General features: G+C 46.2%; 1 protein-coding gene across 4 annotated transcripts in view; it reads right to left on the bottom strand.

The window, feature by feature from the left end:
* Positions 1-16,696, bottom strand: part of ARVCF (ARVCF delta catenin family member) — a 190,190-nt gene that overhangs the window by 68,604 nt on the left and 104,890 nt on the right. For all 4 annotated transcript variants that reach the window (XM_070951414.1, XM_070951416.1, XM_070951415.1 and 1 more), the window contains exons 4-5: positions 14,573-15,072; positions 9,539-9,722 (exon numbers count right to left, since the gene is read on the bottom strand). In XM_070951414.1, coding sequence (XP_070807515.1) covers positions 9,539-9,722; positions 14,573-15,072 — 684 coding nt within the window. The remainder of the gene's footprint in view (positions 1-9,538; positions 9,723-14,572; positions 15,073-16,696) is intronic.

The raw sequence follows: 16,696 nt of genomic DNA, 5'->3' as shown, positions 1-16,696 counted from the left end.
CTACTCAAAATTTCTGCTACTGGTTCTCCAGAACTGGTCAGAACCTGCTGAAACCCACCTCTGCTTCCCTCCCTCCCTCCTTCCTTCCTTCCTTCCTGTCTGGTATGAGCATGCATGCCGGCCACCTGATTGGCCCATGGGCATGCATTGCAGTAACCGGAAGACTTGCTGGCCGGTGAGCAGGCTGGCTCATGCAAAGTGCTCCCTTTTTGGCACCCGGTGCCAAAAAAGTTCGCCAACACTGATCTAAACCTTTTAAAGCCACCTCCTCAAAAAATGCCTAAAATCGTGCCATTGAAATATAGCCATCTTTCGCTAAAAAAAAATAAAATAAAATTGGCAGCAGGATTTTGGCCTCCGGAGGCAGATTTAAAAGTGAACCCAAAAATGCTTCGTTTCTCATTTCCATTAGAAAAAGAGACACAGGCTGAAAAAAAATGTGGCTCTGCCTTTTCCGGTGACATCACTCTCCTGGCTTCTCAGAATGACCTTCAGAACACAACCGTCCTTCAACAGAGCGGCAGCCCCTTCAAAATGTCGACAAAACGTCGGCAATCACACCCTGCTCTAAACCACGAGTATCGGAGAGCTGAGACTTTCAGCATGGCATCTCGAGAGCTTATCGCTGGAAGCCTCTGAGATTCAACTGAGGAGAATCTTCTTCCGCCTTTCCCTGTAGTGCCCCCAAGGTGAGATGCAGACCGAATCCCCTTTAATGTACCTTTCAAAGTTACTCAAGAAGCATCAAAAGTGAGTGCAACGGGGGCCGTGACTTTGCAGTTAAAAACGATGCATAATTTATGGCTATTAGCATGGAAGGCTTCAAGCTGAACTCAAGGGGCGCAAAATATGCGGTCTTGCTCAGGATACAAGCCTTAGAACAAACCACCAGATGCCGTGAGATTGGACAAGACTGGAAAGTTAATTCAGGTTCGAGCCGAGGTGGCGCAGTGGTTAGAGTGCAGCACTGCAGGCTACTTCAGCTGACTGCAGTTTGGCAGTTCAAATCTCACCGGCTCAATGTTGACTCAGTCTTCCATCCTTCCGAGGTGGGTAAAATGGGGGCCCAGATTATTGTTTGCAATATGCTGACACTTTAAACCGCTTAGAAAGGGCTGTAAAAGCTCTATGAAGTGGTATATAAGTCTAAGTGCTGTTCTCCTTGACGGGCTCCGAGAACCAAGAATGATAAGTAGAGTGACTTAAGAGTAGGGGTTTTTTAAATAGTTCTTCATCTATAGACAGAATCTGGCCAGACTAAAGCAATTGAATCCCTACATAGCCACAAATGAACTAAATCCAACCTCCCTTGAATTCCGTTGACCCTTATCTAACTCTAACCAGGTGCCGGCCTCTAGTTGAGAAGATTCCTGTTCATCGGCTTTTAGCAATAAATCAGTTTCATTGGACCTTTATACATGGACGTCATCCTTTCATGCCTGACAAGGAGTGAAAAATAAAAAGCTGGATTTTTTCCGGGACCAAAACGCACACACATCCAGGGGTGAAATTCAACCGGTTCAGACAGGCTTGGGCGAACCGGTAGGGACAATTTGAATCGGTTTGCCGAACCGGTAAAAACCACCACCCCTGGTTGGTCCTGCCCACTACTGCCTGGTTGCCGCTCACACCTTCCGGCCACTTGCTCGTCCCTTCCAGCCGCTCGACCCATTCAACGTTAAATGCTGCAGCAGAGAGCATCTGAACTTTTCTCCCTCCATTCACAGCGGAGCTGCTGAAGCCTGTCCCTTTAAGACACTTCGAACCCCGGGAGGGAGGGGGCTGGTGGGGGGGGGCATAAAAGGAGCAGCAGCTCCTCTGCCACAGCATTCACTATGAGCCCTTCTGGTGCTCATACACACATTTTTTTCCTACTGGGTTCTGTGGGCGTGGGGTCATGTGACCGAGTGGGCATGAGTGACATCGAGTTCGGAGACTACAGTTGGTCCAGAACGCAGCCGCGCAAGCTGTTGTGGGTGCACCTAGATACACACACATTACACCAATTCTCCGCGAGCTGCACTGGCTCCCTACTGGTCTCCGGATGCAATTCAAGGTGTTGGTTATTACCTTTAAAGCCCTACATGGCTTAGGGCCAGGTTATCTTCGAGACCGCCTTCTGCCACATAGCTCCCAGCGACCGGTAAGATCCCACAGAGTTGGTCTCCTCCGGGTCCCATCAGCTAAACAATGCCGGCTGGCGGGCCCGCGGGGGAGGGCCTTCTCTGTGGCTGCCCCAGCTCTCTGGAACCAGTTACCTCCTGAGGTCCAGACCATCCCCACCCTATTAGCCTTCCGAAAAGCGGTGAAGACCTGGCTTTTCCGGCAGGCCTGGGGCCGTTGATTTCGCTCTTGTGATCTGGCGAGATCCGGCCATGAATGGCGTGAATGAGTTTTTAATGTTTTTAATGTTTTTAATTTTTAAATGTTTTTTTATAATGATTTTTTAAAATGTATTGTGAGCCGCCCTGAGTCTTCGGAGAGGGGCGGCATATAAATTGAATTAATTGAATTAATTAAATTAAATTGGCCATGCCCACTCAGCCACAGAACTCCACCACCATCAAGCCACGCCCACAGAACCAGTAGAGAAAAAATTTGAATGTCACCACTGCATACATCCGTGTAGCACTCTTGGCAACATTAAAGAAATGGCTTTTCCTTGTTTTCTCAACTTCCCGGTTTACACAGCCTCGGGGTGTTTTTTGAGATCTCTCCTCCAGGAAATAACCGGCTCTGATGCTACTTAGCTTTTCAAAATCAACCAAGGTCAGCCAGATATTGCCATCTAGCTGACCAAAGCCATTAGGCTAGCAATGCAATAAAAAAAAATTGTGCAAAAAATATTTTCTGGAACGGCAGCAGCTGTCGTCGAGGGCTGCACATGCGCGCTGCGAAGAGCCATCAATAAGTTATTGAGAACATGCTTCTAACAACCTTGATCTTTGAAATTCAGCTCTGGTTTCCTGACTTAATTGTATCAAAGCTTTTCCTCGTCAGGGCTCGCCCGGGATCAAAAAAGGAAGAAAGTCTCAAAAGAAAAAAAGGCCCCCATCAAACTCTACATTTTGTTTATCCTAAACTTCAAAGCGACCTTATCTTTTCTCTTTTACTACTTTTACTTCATTAAACCTTGGGGTTGGGTTGCTTTTTTTTTTTTTTATAGCTCCAATGTGATGTTGGCAACCGGGCTGGCTTGATCCCACTGTTTTTGGTTAAATTTAATTGATTTTAATTGGGTTGTTTTAAATTGCGGCCAAAATATTTAATTATTTTTCAACTGTTTTTAAATTTTGTATGTTCTGTTTTATTCTGGCTATTCACCGTCCTGAGTCCTGCTGGAGAAGGGCGGTATACAAATTTAAATAAATAAATAAATAAATAAATAAATAAATAAATAAATAAATAAATAAATAAATAAAACCGTGAAAAGGACAAATGCATGACTGCAAAATTTATTCTCAGCTGGTGTCCACCATATTTGTGACATGTTTTAGTGCTTCGCAGAAGGAGAGAAGCTTGTATTTATCGCACCACAGGAACATCAACACCGACCGATCTGGCAATCTGGAGTTCTTATGGAGAATATGATTCCCTTATGCACAAGTCACAGGGACAAAGCACAGGACCGGAAGATCAACCAACTGGCCTAGGCTTCCCCCAGCAGCACGAAGCTGAGTCCTCGTCCCGATAAATCCCTTTTATTTAATTGACAGTGAATTCCTCTCCGGCAAAGTCTTTCCTCTTCAACAATTTTTCAAGATAGTTCACAATTACCGACCTTTATCAGGTTTGGAGAGTGGCCAGGGCGATATCTTTCAGATGCCGCAATACTTGGCAAGGATGCAGGAATAAACGAAGTGTCTCCTGCAAACTCCCCTCCCCTTTCGCTCCTCTTTTATTCCCTCTGGGAGGGGCCATTCACCGTCCACCTGTGGCTTTACTCCTGAGTCGACCCTTGTTCCTTAGCTGTTCCCTTCTCCTGGCAGCTCTGCGCCTGCGCACACTGGGAACAGGCTCCAGCTGTTCTTCTGCCCCACTGATATCCAACTCCGAAGGCAGCTGATAACTGTCGGACGGCCCTGGCCCTCTCTCTGCCTCCGATGCAGAGCCCTCATCAGAGCCTTCCCCAGACTCCAAGATTGGCCCATGTTCCTCCCCAACCTCCTCACTGTCCAAATCTGCTGCCAGCTGTGCTGGGTACTGGTGGGCCAGAACACTATGTTCAGTTTCGCTCAAGATGCCATCAAGTTTATACCCACCCACAGGAAAGAGTATGACAGCTGGAACATCAGGCAACTAGAAAGGATCACCAAGGCCTGTCTAATTCTAGGCCGCATCCAAACTAAAGTATCTTCCAATAGGAGAGAATATTTGTAGCTTGGGATATATACTTTCTTAGTAGGGCTTTTGGCCCCCCCAAGCAGTGTTCTATTTTATACAAAGTCAGTTTATTGCCCCCACAAACCGGGTCCTCATTTTACCTACCTCGGAAGGATGGAAGGCTGAGTCAACCTTGAGCCTGGTTGACTCCTCCCACCTGGCTCCTTTCCCAGACTTTCTCTCACAGCAAGTGTATATAAGCAGGGAGCAAACCCCACACTCATTTGCATCAATCAAACCTTCCTCCCTTCTAGCACTGATGATATTACCTAGTAGGGTAATGAAATGTCTACCGTGTTTCCCCGAAAATAAGACCCCGTCTTATTTTTTTTTTTGAACCCTGAAATAAGCGCTTGGCCTTATTGCCATGCACTCAAAAGCCCGATTGGGCTTCTTATCAGGGGATGTCTTATTTTGGGGGAAACAGGGTACAAGCTTAGAGAGCACCAAAAGTACTAAAACATCTTCAGACAAATGGCCAAATGTGTTATTTAACTATAGTTAACTATTGTTCTGATGGTCCATTGTTACCAGTGGTGGGAAGCTGTCATTCTAACAACCGGTTCGGTGATCCCGTGCTTCACGCATGCGTGCACAGTTTTACAAATACTAATCTTCTGTGTTACCACTTGGGAGTAACACAGCTGATGCGTGGCAATTTGCACCGCCGCGACAATCAGCTGAGAAGATAAAGGTAAGTAAACTGCAGGGGTGATGGGGGGGGGGGCGGAGATCATCGGAGCTACCGGTTCGCCTCTAATTGTTACTTTTCCTTATCTTTCCGTCACAATGTGCCCTCCCTGAAATTGAAAGATCGTTATTTTTCACCCTCTGCTAGGCAAAGAAATGGGTCAGGGGTGAAATGCTCCCAGTTCGGACCGGATCGCCTGATCCGGTAGTGATGGAGGCGGGTGGTTCGGAGAACCGGTAGGAAAAATCCCTGCCCCCCCCCCCATTGCCCAGCTGAGCCGCGCAATCATCAGAGGCTTTTTTTTTTTATTTTTAAAAGCATTTTTTCTACAACCTCTTTGGCCGAAAAAATGCTTTTAAAAGTTTTTTAAAAAAAGCCTCTGATGATCGCGCGGCTCATCTGAGATCGTCAGAGGCTTTAAAAAAAAAGCCTCTGCCAATCAGTCAAGTCAGCTGGGATCGTCAGAGGCTTTTAAAAAAAAAAGCCTCTGCCAATCAGTCAAGTCAGCTGGGATCGTCAGAGGCTTTTGAAAGCATTTTTTTACAAGCTCTTCACCGAAGAGGGTTTTAAAAGTAAAAAAAAAAAAAAAAAAAAAAGTTGGCCACGCCCACTCATATTACCCCCCCCAAGCCACGCCCACAGAACCCGTAGTAACAAATTTTACATTTCACCACTGAAACGGGTGGATTCAATTTTTTTTTGCAGTCGATTCTGGTTCCGTCGTAGGCAAAGCACACACACAAAAAAATCCCTGCAATGAGGGAATAATCTAATCTATTCCTGAGCTCCTTAACCATCTGCAGGAAGCAGAGCACTAAATTCAGAGCCCAGAAAAGGTCACTTCTAATGTTTGCTCAGCTCTGACCAAGCCTGGTGCATCGGTCTAAAAAAAAAAATGACGACGCCTGGATCCTAACAGAGAAGGCCGCGTCTTCCTTCGGGGGGATTAATGATTATTCCACCAATGAGGCGGCGTAGAACGGTCTTCCTTACTTTCCGCCTTGATTCCCAGGAGAAGCTGCTGGGCTAGAAGTCCAGAGCATTGGAAATGAAGCGATTCGGGACGCCCGTATCAGTGGTGGGTTCCTCCTGGTTCCGACCGGTTCCGCCGAGCCGGTAGCAGTGACGATATGACATCATCGAACCGGTTCTGCCCCCTGCCCCCTCCTGTGTTATTCTTACCTTTTATTTGGCCCCACCCCCAATCTATTGCTGCTCCTGAGTCCCAGCTGATGGGCTAGAAGGAAAAAACCTGTTTAAACTCTTGCCACGGGGCTTCAAAGGGCTGCCCTACAGCTGATCAGTGCCTCCAAAAACAAATGAGTAGACCAGTGCCTGCAAAAATAAATGGGTAGACCAGTGCCTCCAAAAACAGATCCCACCCAAAGCAGATCCTACATCCGTGGTGGGATTCAAACAATTTTTTTACTACCGGTTCTGTGGGCATAACTTGGTGGGCATGACTTGGTGGGCGTGGCAGGGGAAGGATACTGCAAAATCTCCATTCCCACCCCACTCCAGGGGAAGGATACTGCAAAATCTCCATTTCCACCCCACTCCAGGGGAAGGATACTGCAAAATCTCCATTCCCATCTCATTCCAGGGGAAGGATACTGCAAAATCCCCATTTTCTCCCAATCAGCTGGGACTCGGGAGGCAGAGAATAGATGGTGGCGGGGCCCGTCAGAATTTTTACTACTGTTCTCCAGAACTGGTCAGAACCTGCTGAAACCCACCTCTGGGTGGAAACTAATCAAGGAAAGAAGCAACCTAGAACTAAGGAGAAATTTCCTGACAATGAGAACAATGAATCAGTGGAACGACTTGCCTCCAGAGGTTGTGGCTGCTCCAACACTGGAAGTTTTTAAGAAGAGGTTGGACAACCCTTTGTCTGAAGTGGTGTAGGGCTTCCTGCCTGAGCAGGGGGTTGGACTAGAAGACCTCCAAGGTCCCTTCCAACTCTGTTATTCTATTTTCTTCAACTTCTTCATGAGGGAATGGAAGGGGAACACATCCATTCCCAGGAAATCTCTCGGAGGGAACGTTTATTTGCCCCGAAAGCAAAAGGCATTCAAGATCTCATAATATAAGCTGGTTTTGCTACGGCCCATTTCTAAGGCTTGCTATGCCAGGAACGTGCCTATTTAGGAAGCCCTAACGTCCAGCAACAGGAAGCCAAAAATAACACGATTAACTTGGCAAGGTGTTACAAGTCTTCACCAGAGCCAAGATTGCAGGACACACTCGTCTTTTCAACATTCACGTAGAGCCTCACCTTGGTATTGATGCAACAGCAATAACAATATTAATATTTTTTTTAAAAAAAAAGAAAGGTAGCAATACAAATGAGGAGGGAATAATAGAATTGGAAGGGACCTTGGAGGTCTTCTAGTCCAACCCCCTGCGTAGGCAGGAGACCCTACACCACTTCAGACAAATGGTTATCCAACCTCTTCTTAAAAACTTCCAGTGTTGGAACATTCACAACTTCTGGAGGCAAGTTGTTCCACTGATTAATTGTTCTAACTGTCAGGAAATTTCTCCTTAGTTCTAAGTTGCTTCTCTCCTTGATGAGTTTCCATCCATTGCTTCTTGTCCTGCCTTCAGGTGGCTTTGACTTCCTCTTCTTTGTGGCAGCCCCTCAAATATTGGAAGTCTGCTACCATGTCTCGCCTACTCCTTCTTTTCACCATTATACTGTGATGTATACATTTATATTTATGTATTCTATTCCTTTCCCCTTTTTGCCTCTCTCTTTTGTTTTTCTGTGGCTTTTCACTTCATTTTTTCCCACCAGGAATTTGTCTCCGTTCAAGTAGAAGTTAAAAATACCCATCTATTTGTTTCTTGCATGGATGATCAATCAACGTTTGTCACTGCCCTGTCAGCATTTACAAATCTCTATTATTATAGGATGCCTGGGTGCCGAGCTATGGAAGCACATAAAATATATGCTGAGTGATTCGTTTCATTTTCTCTTCTTTATTTATATCGGCCTAAAAAACTGATCAAACGTAACACAGAATGCCTCAAAATGAGGTCAATCAATCTTTTTTTACCCCTAAACTACCACCACTTCAGTTCTTGCTGCTGGTTGGTTCAAAGGTCCAGAAAAGAATGCAATAAGATGGATGGATGGATGGATGGATGGATGGATGGATGGATGGATGGGCAGGTGGATAGATAAGATAGATGATAAATAGATAGATAGATAGATAGATAGATAGATAGATAGATAGATAGATAGATGGGCTGGCGGATGGATGGATGGATGGATAGATAGATGATGGGTGCATGGCTGGCTGGATAGATAGATAGATAGATAGATAGATAGATAGATAGATGATGGATGGATAGATATAATGGATAGGCGGGCAGATGGCTGGCTGGCTGGCTGGATAGATAGATGGATAGATAGATAGATAGATAGATAGATAGATAGATAGATAGATAGATAGATAGATAGATAGATGATGGATGGATGGATAGATAGATATAATGGACGGGCGGGCAGGCGGATGGATGGATGGATGGATGGATGGATGGATGGATGGATGGATAGATAGATAGATAGATGATGGGTGGATGGATAGATGATAGATAGATAGATGCTCTTTATCAGCTATAAAACAGTTAATCCGCCCCCAAACTGGCTGTGTCAATCCATTGTTCTTTCTTTCTTTCTTTCTTTCTTTCTTTCTTTCTTTCTCATTCATTCATTCATTCATTCATTCATTCATTCATTCATTCATTGTATTGGCCCCCCATCTTATCTCAGGGTAACTCTGGACCATATTGAGTTTAAAATTCTTCTCGGAATATATTTGCCTACTTCGAATGCAAGACTGTAGCTCTACAAGCAAAGGTAACTAAAAGGTAAAGGCAAAGGATCCCCTCGCACATATGTGCTAGTCGTTCCCGACTCTAGGGGGCGGTGCTCATTTCCGTTTCAAAGCCAAAGAGCCAGCACTGTCCGATGACGTCTTTGTGGTCATGTGACCAGCATGACTCAACGTCAAAGGCGCACGGAACGCTGTTCCCTTCCCACCAAAGGTGGTCCCTATTTTTTCTACTTGCATTTTTTTACCTGCTTTCGAACTGCTAGGTTGGCAGAAGCTGAGACAAGTCACGGGAGCTCACCCTGTTACGCGGCACTAGGGATTCGAACCACCAAACTGCTGACCTTTCGATCAGCAAGCTCAGCGTCTTAGCCACTGAGCGACTATTTTACACCAAAACAGGTTTATGCTAAATTCAACCAAATATTCCCCAGCACCGACTATAAAACAGATAAGATTCAGATTAACAGAGTTGGAAGGGACCTTGTAGGTCATCTAGTCCAACCCCCTGCCCAAGCAGGAGTCCCTACACCATCTGGTTACCTGAACTAACTGAATGCCATTTCGGCTTCCGTTTCCCTCCCTTTGGCCAATGGAACTGCCGTACGGACTCCCCGTTTCTCACCTCAGACATCCTGACGTATTCTTGAAGACTGTACTCCACTCCGCGTCGCGAGGCTTCGAATCTTCGTTCGGCTCATTCTCCCACCCCGAATGAGGGATGATCACTTCATTGGTCAGCGTCTGAAGACCGTGGTTAATGATCACCATTTTGAGGGGTTCGTAAGATGACAGGTTCCAGAGGGTGCCTTGAGTAGGACGAAACAGTGGAAAACAGTCGATAGAAATGAGCAGGAAAACATGTATAAGCTTATTTGTTTGTTTGTAAAGGTAAAGGTTCCCCTTACACATATGTGCTAGTCGTTCCCGACTCTAGGGGGCAGTGCTCATCTCCATTTTAAAGCCGAAGAGCCAGCGCTGTCTGAAGACGTCTCCGTGGTCATGTGGCCGGCATGACTCAATGCCAAAGGCGCACGGAATGCTGTTCCCTTCCCACCAAAGGCGGTCCCTATTTTTCTACTTGCATTTTTTATGTGCTTTCGAACTGCTAGGTTGGCAGAAGCTGGGACAAGTAACGGGAGCTCACCCCGTTACGCGGCACTAGGGATTCGAACTGCTGAACTGCCGACCTTTCGATCGACAAGCTAAGCGTCTTAGCCACTGAGCCACCATGTCCCTTGTTTATTTGTATCTCATCGTTATTATTTTTACAAATAACTCAAGGTGGTGAACACATCTAACATGCCTTGCTCCTCTTATTTTTCTCACAACCATCCCGCGAGGTGGGTTGGGATTGAGTGTTGTCGGTTGGCTTTCGTGGCTAAGGGAGGATTTGAACTCACGATCGCTCACTTTCTAGTTTGCTGCCTTACCCACTAATCTAAACTGGCTCTAGGTTTGCCCTGTGGGTCATGTTGCAAAGGGGAAAGCAACGCGATTTAAATACTGTGATCCAAACAGAGCAGTCCTTTTTGGCACTCGGACAAATTGGCCATCAACGGGCACATCGAGATAAACAACATCTACATGCCATTCAAAAATAATCAAGACGCCAAAAAGGAAACAAGATACTGATGATGTTCCCTAGTTTGGTTATGAAACATCTGCAAGAAAACTACCAAGCTCAGAAAGCATCAAGGACCTCCTCCTCCACCTCCACAAATGCAGCCCCTTCTAACACTGGTAACACTGATGATACTACCTAGTTTGGTCATGAAACATCTGCAAGAAAACCACCAAGTTCAGAAAGCATCAAGGACCCCACAGTTAAACCCTGAGCTACATATATTCTCTTCTATTAAAACCAGCAGTGAAATCCGCCCGGTTCTATCTGGCTTGCTGAACCTGTAGCGCCGGGGGCGGGAGGCTCCATTCACCCACCGGGATGTCATTACATCCTGTTTTTTTTTTTTAACCTTCCGCGCTCCTGTTCCCGAACCAGTAGCAAAGGTCAGTGGATTTCACCGCTGATTGAAACTCAAATACTCCCATCAAACCCAACCATGAAAAAAAAACCAGACGGGAAAGAAAAGTTCCTGAACCATCTCCTAATCCGGATTGGAAAATTTATATTTTTAGGAGTCAAGGCCTTCTCGCATCCCAAGGGCAACGGCATTCAATCGTTTTTAGGGGTATTGTTAAAAGAAACATGTCCCAAACGGAATTTTATCTCCAACCGCTTGCAATGCTTAAGTGGCACTTCAGCTCCAGAGCCAGAAAGGGCAAACTGATCTCGGATGATTTAAAACATACCCCGATTCAATGTGACCTCCAAACGAGTCCCCTCTCCCTCTCTCTCTCTCTCTCTCTCTCTCTCTCTCTCTCTCTCTCTCTCTCTGCAGATTGATGGAACGTAACGGCCGTCCTCGTCTGCATTATGCTTCCAAATGGATGTAAAATCAGGTCGGTCCTGTGGGTGGCTTGCTTTTACAACCATCACAACCATTACTACAGGTAGGCCTCGACTTACGACCACGACGGAGCCCAAAATTTCCACCCATTGCTTCTTGTTCTGTCTTCAGGTGCTTTGGAGAATAGCTTGACTCCCTCTTCTTTGGGGCAGCCCCTGAGTTGCCTCCAGAAGTTTTGGGTGCTCCAAAACTTGGAGACTTTTAAGAAGAGATTGGACAACCATTTGCCTGAAATGGGAGGGTCTCCTGGCTTGAGCAAAAGCTTGAACTAGAAGATCTCCAAAGTCCCTTCCAGCTCTGTTATTCTATTATTCTCTGGCCAGTAAATGGTGAGATGACAAGAATTGGGGGGGGGGGGAAACCTTATTGTTCCTTCTGGCTCAGCGTCACAGCGATTAGTTCTCAAGAAATGCACAAAAACCAGGCAATTATCTTTGATTTCTTCCCAAGCAGTTATCGTAAAGGGCCGAAAATTTCCAAGCCAGTGCATTTCAAGACCAACTACCGCCATCCTCATATTCAAGAGCAAAAAAAAAAAAAAAAAAAAAGGTTATTATGACTATTATTTTAAGATTGTAATTGCCGAGCGCAATTCGAGAACGAGAAAAGGCTGCATTCCATATTCAATTTGCAAATAATTCAATTTGCAAAGCCGGTAATGAAAGATTTATCCAAATGTTTGGTCTTTGTAATGTACGGTGGAGACTCAGAACGCTACTTAAACTCACCGATGTGTTTTGAAATCGGCAGGAAATTATTCCGACTAATGCTGCTTGAAAAAAAAAAACCTGAGACTGTATGTTTGTTTGTTTTTTTGCAAAGGCTGAGAAACGAGTGGTCACTTTCCAAACGCAAAAATAATAATAATAATAATAATAATAATAACGTGGTCGGCTGAGGGTCATGTTCAAGCCATACCACTGGGGTTTGTTTAACAAGGTTAATTGTCAATAAAATTAATAAACCAGGTTTAGCAAGGTAAATTGTTGGAAGGAAGTGTCCATCTGGGTTCAGTTCCAAGTGGGGAGAAAGACGCTGGGAAACATGGAGGCTGTTTGGAAAGATGGTTTAATGGTGGACAGGACCACATGAGTTTTTTGGGGTCCTGGGCAATTGAGCACATGGAAGAGAGAGAGAGAGAGAGAGAGACCGGAGGGAGGGAGAGGGGAGAGAGAGAGAGAGAGGGTGGGAGAGAGGGAAAGGGGAAAGAGAGGAAGAGGGGAGAGAGAGAGAGAGAGAGAGGGAGGGAGAGACAGAGACGGAGAGGGAGGGAGAGGGGAGAGAGGGAGGGAGATGGAGAGGGAGGGAGGGAGAGGGAAGAGAGAGAGATGGAGGGAGAGAGGGAGACAGAGAGGGTGGGAGAGGGGAGAGAGAGAGCAAGGGAGAGAGGGAGACGGAGAGGGAGGGAGAGGGGAGAGAGAGAGAGGAAGGGAGAGAGGGGGAGAGAGGGAGGGAGAGGGAGGGAGAGAGGGAGAGGGAGAGGGGAGAGATTGATTTATACCCTCTCTTCAGCTTTGAATTTGAGCTTATCCTATTGGTTGCAGTCAGACTCCCATGGGGCTATGCCTTCATACCTGAGGTTGTCTGTGTCCCAGGCTTGGTTAAATCTTGCTGGGTGATTCAATGAAGGGCAATTTCCTATTGTGGCTGAAAGGCTTTGCCCTGAAGGATAATCCCATCCTCCTGGAGTTGAAGGTCTTTTGTCTTGTAGATAAGCTGGCACCAAAATATTTGCTGGGGGGGGTGGGGGGGCGGGCAGGGAGCTGAGGTTCTGAGTTTATGTCTGTAGAATTTTTACTACTGGTTCTCCGAACTACTCAAAATGTCCGCTACCGGTTCTCCAGAACTGGTCAGAACCTGCTGAACCCCGCCTCTGTTCTGGCTAATATAAATCGCACGTCACAGCTGTTCATTATCCATCTGATTGCTGGAAATACCAGTTTGCCCGAACTGGTAGCATTTTTTAAATAGCGGTTCGCCCGAACCGTTCTGAACCGGTAGCATTTCACCCTTGACCCTCTTGCAAATTCCAACGCAGACCCAAAAATGGGATTTCTGCTCTGCAGACTTACGGCTTTCTTTGCCACCAAGCTCTGAACCATTGTCAAACTCTCCCAAGAATTACTTTGCGATAAATACCCCGAGGGGAAAGAAAAGCCACTTAAGATGCTCAGTTCCTCCAGCTGTTCTCCAAGGGAGGGTAATGAGTTCGTTGCAACCCGATCTCCATTGGGAACTCTTATGCCACACCTAGTTTTTATCACGCCGAGAAAAGCCAGGCCATATGCTGCCTTCTCACATCGTTATTTTCTTTTTCTTTAGGGCCTCCTTGTTCCCATTCCGCTCTGTGTTGTGAATCAGAAAACGAGCAGCGGAGATGCAATGTTCTCTCGGAGCCTCAGGAGACCACATCCAAACTGAGGCATAAACAAAAATGTTATGAATTGTGGCTGAATCAACCGACAAATTTACCCAGAACAGCTTGAGTTTGCTGACTGGACAAACCTCAGTGTTTTTTAATCTAGGACAGTGATGGCGAATCTTTTTGGAACCGAGTGCCCAAACTGGAGCACGCATGCGAAGTATTAATACCATTTTATAAGGCCTTGGTAAGGCCACACTTGGAATATTGCATTCAGTTTTGGTTGCCATGATGTAAAAAAGATGTGGAGACTCTAGAAAGAGTGCAGAGAAGAGTGACAAAGAGGATTAGGGGACTGGAGGCTAAAACATACAAAGAACAGTTGCAGGAACTAGGTATGTCTAGTATGTAATGAAAAGAAGGAGGAGGAGGAGGAGGAGGAGGAGGAGGAGGAGGAGGAGGAGGAGAAGAAGAAGAAGAAGAAGAAGAAGAAGAAGAAGAAGAAGAAGAAGAAGAAGAGGAGGAGGAGGAGGAGGAGGAGGAGGAGGAGGAGGAGGAGGAGGAGGAGGAGGAGGAGGAGGAGGAGGAGGAGGAGGAGGAGGAGGAGGAGGAAGAGGAGGAGGAGGAGGAGGAGGAGGAGAAGGAGAAGAAGAAGAAGAAGAGGAGGAGGAGGAGGAGGAGGAGGAGGAGGAGGAAGAGGAGGAGGAGGAGGAGGAGAAGAGGAGGAGGAGGAGGAGGAGGAGGAGGAGGAGGAGGAGGAGGAGGAGGAGGAGGAGGAGGAGGAGGAGGAGGAGAGGAAGAAGAAGAAACAATCCCAACTACTGACCTGTAATGAGTTCTCGTACTTCCATGTCACTCGTCTTGCGCAACAACCGGATCAAAGCTGGGATCCCATCACAGTTCTTGATGGCCACTTTGTTCTCATTATCCTTCCCATAGGATATGTTCCGGAGGGCCCCGCATGCTTTGCGGTGGACCTCAGGCTTGGGATGGTCCAGCAGACCCACCAGGATGGGAATGCCCTTGAGATGTCTCACGTCCTTCTTGATCTTATCGTTCTCATAGCAGAGATGCTGGAGGTAGGCTGCTGCGTTGGATTTCACGGGATCGATGGGGTGGCTGAGCATGGCGATGACTTCGGGGAGATCCGGGTCTCGCCACCGGGGGTCTTTGCGAATGCTGTCAATGGAGGGGGAGCGCTTGCCCAGGCGGTCGATGCTGGCCATGCTACCCCTTTCGGGTTGCGCCAAAGGTGCCGCATAGCTGCCGTGCAAGTAGGGAATCCTCTCGTTGACGATTTCGCTCTCAATGGGATCCTCATAGCTCCTGTTGAGAAAGGAACCATAGTAGAGGATGAGGTGTTAAAATAGAATAGAATAGAATACAATACAATAAGAACAGAATTAGAGTAGAGTAGAGTAGAGTAGAGTAGAGTAGAGTAGAGTAGAGTAGAGTAGAGTAGAATAGAATTAATAGAATAAAATACAATAAGAAGAGAATTAGAGTAGAGTAGAGTGGAGTGGAGTGGAGTGGAGTGGAGTGGAATGGAATGGAATGGAATGGAATGGAATAGAATAGAATAGAATAGAATAGAATAGAATAGAATAGAATAGAATAGAATAGAATAGAATAGAATAGAATATGGAATGGGAGTAGAATAGAATAGAATAGAATAGAAAGAATAGAATAGAATAGAATAGAATAGAATAGAATAGAATAGAATAGAATAGAATAGAATAGAATAGAATAGAATAGAAATAAGGAATGGAATGGAGTGGAGTGAAGTGGAGTGGAGTAGAATAAAATAGAATAGGAGTAGAGTAGAATAGAAGTAGGGTGGAATAGAATAGAATAGAATAGAATAGAATAGAATAGAATAGAATAGAATAGAATAGAATAGAATAGAATAGAATAGGTGGAGTGGAGTAGAGTAGAATAAAATAGAATAGAATAGGAGTAGGGTACAATAGAATAGAATAGAATAGAATAGAATAGAATAGAATAGAATAGAATAGAATAGAATAGAATAGAATTTATATATTTATATTTATATATTTATATATTGACGGTGACAGTGTCCCGGGGTCCTGTAATCCCCTTTTGCGACCCTCTGACCAGCAAAGTCAAGGGGGAAGCCAGATCCACTTAACAACCATGGCAAGGAAAGGTCATAAACTGGGGCAAAACTCACTTAACAACTGTCTCGCTTAGCAATGGAAATTTTGCGCTCAGTTGTGGTCGTAAGTCACGGATCACCATGGGCAGCAGAAAAGAATGAGTAGGTGATGGAGGAGCCATTGCTGGGGTTCTGACCCACCTCCCCAAACACGACAAACCCTCTGACGTGAACTCAAAAGATTCCTTTATTAGGAGCGCCGGCAGCCCCGGCAAAAAGTTTCTCTCTCACTGCAGGCTAACAAGTCTGTCCGGCCGGGAGAGGAATAGTTGTCTGCCACATGTATTCATCTCCGCCCCCTGCCTTTTATCCCCAGAGCTAGGGTGGGGCTTCTCCAGCAGCAGTGGTTCTTCCGTCCCAAGGACCGGCCCATAAATTTCCACTGCTCTCCTCTCCTCTGCCTACTGTGCATCTGCGTGTCAGGCACTGGACCCAGCTGTTCCTCCTCTTCCTCATCAGCCACCTCCAGACCTGGGGGCTGTTGACTCTCCATCTGAGGGCTGATGGACGGCCCAGGCTCCACCTCTCTCTCTCTGCCAGCTCCATTCCCTCTTCCCCCTCGGAGCTCTCAGGTTGCCTTGATGCTGACCCTGACTCCAATGCCTCTTCCTCCTCCTCCTTTGATTCGGCTGCTGGAGGGGCCACAACAGCTGGGAACAGAAAGGCTGCCGAAAGACATCCCTTTCCATGGAGCGTGTCCTGACCACAATCTGTCCTGACCACGATCCTACGAACGTGGCTTATACATACACGCCCAGCTAGATCATTGCCAGA

Source organism: Pituophis catenifer, unplaced genomic scaffold (assembly GCF_029215685.1).
Source record: "Pituophis catenifer annectens isolate HBS135680 unplaced genomic scaffold, rPitCat1.0.hap2 SCAF_10, whole genome shotgun sequence".
Taxonomy (NCBI): Eukaryota; Metazoa; Chordata; class Lepidosauria; order Squamata; family Colubridae; genus Pituophis; species Pituophis catenifer.
This window is presented reverse-complemented; position numbering and strand designations above follow the sequence as displayed.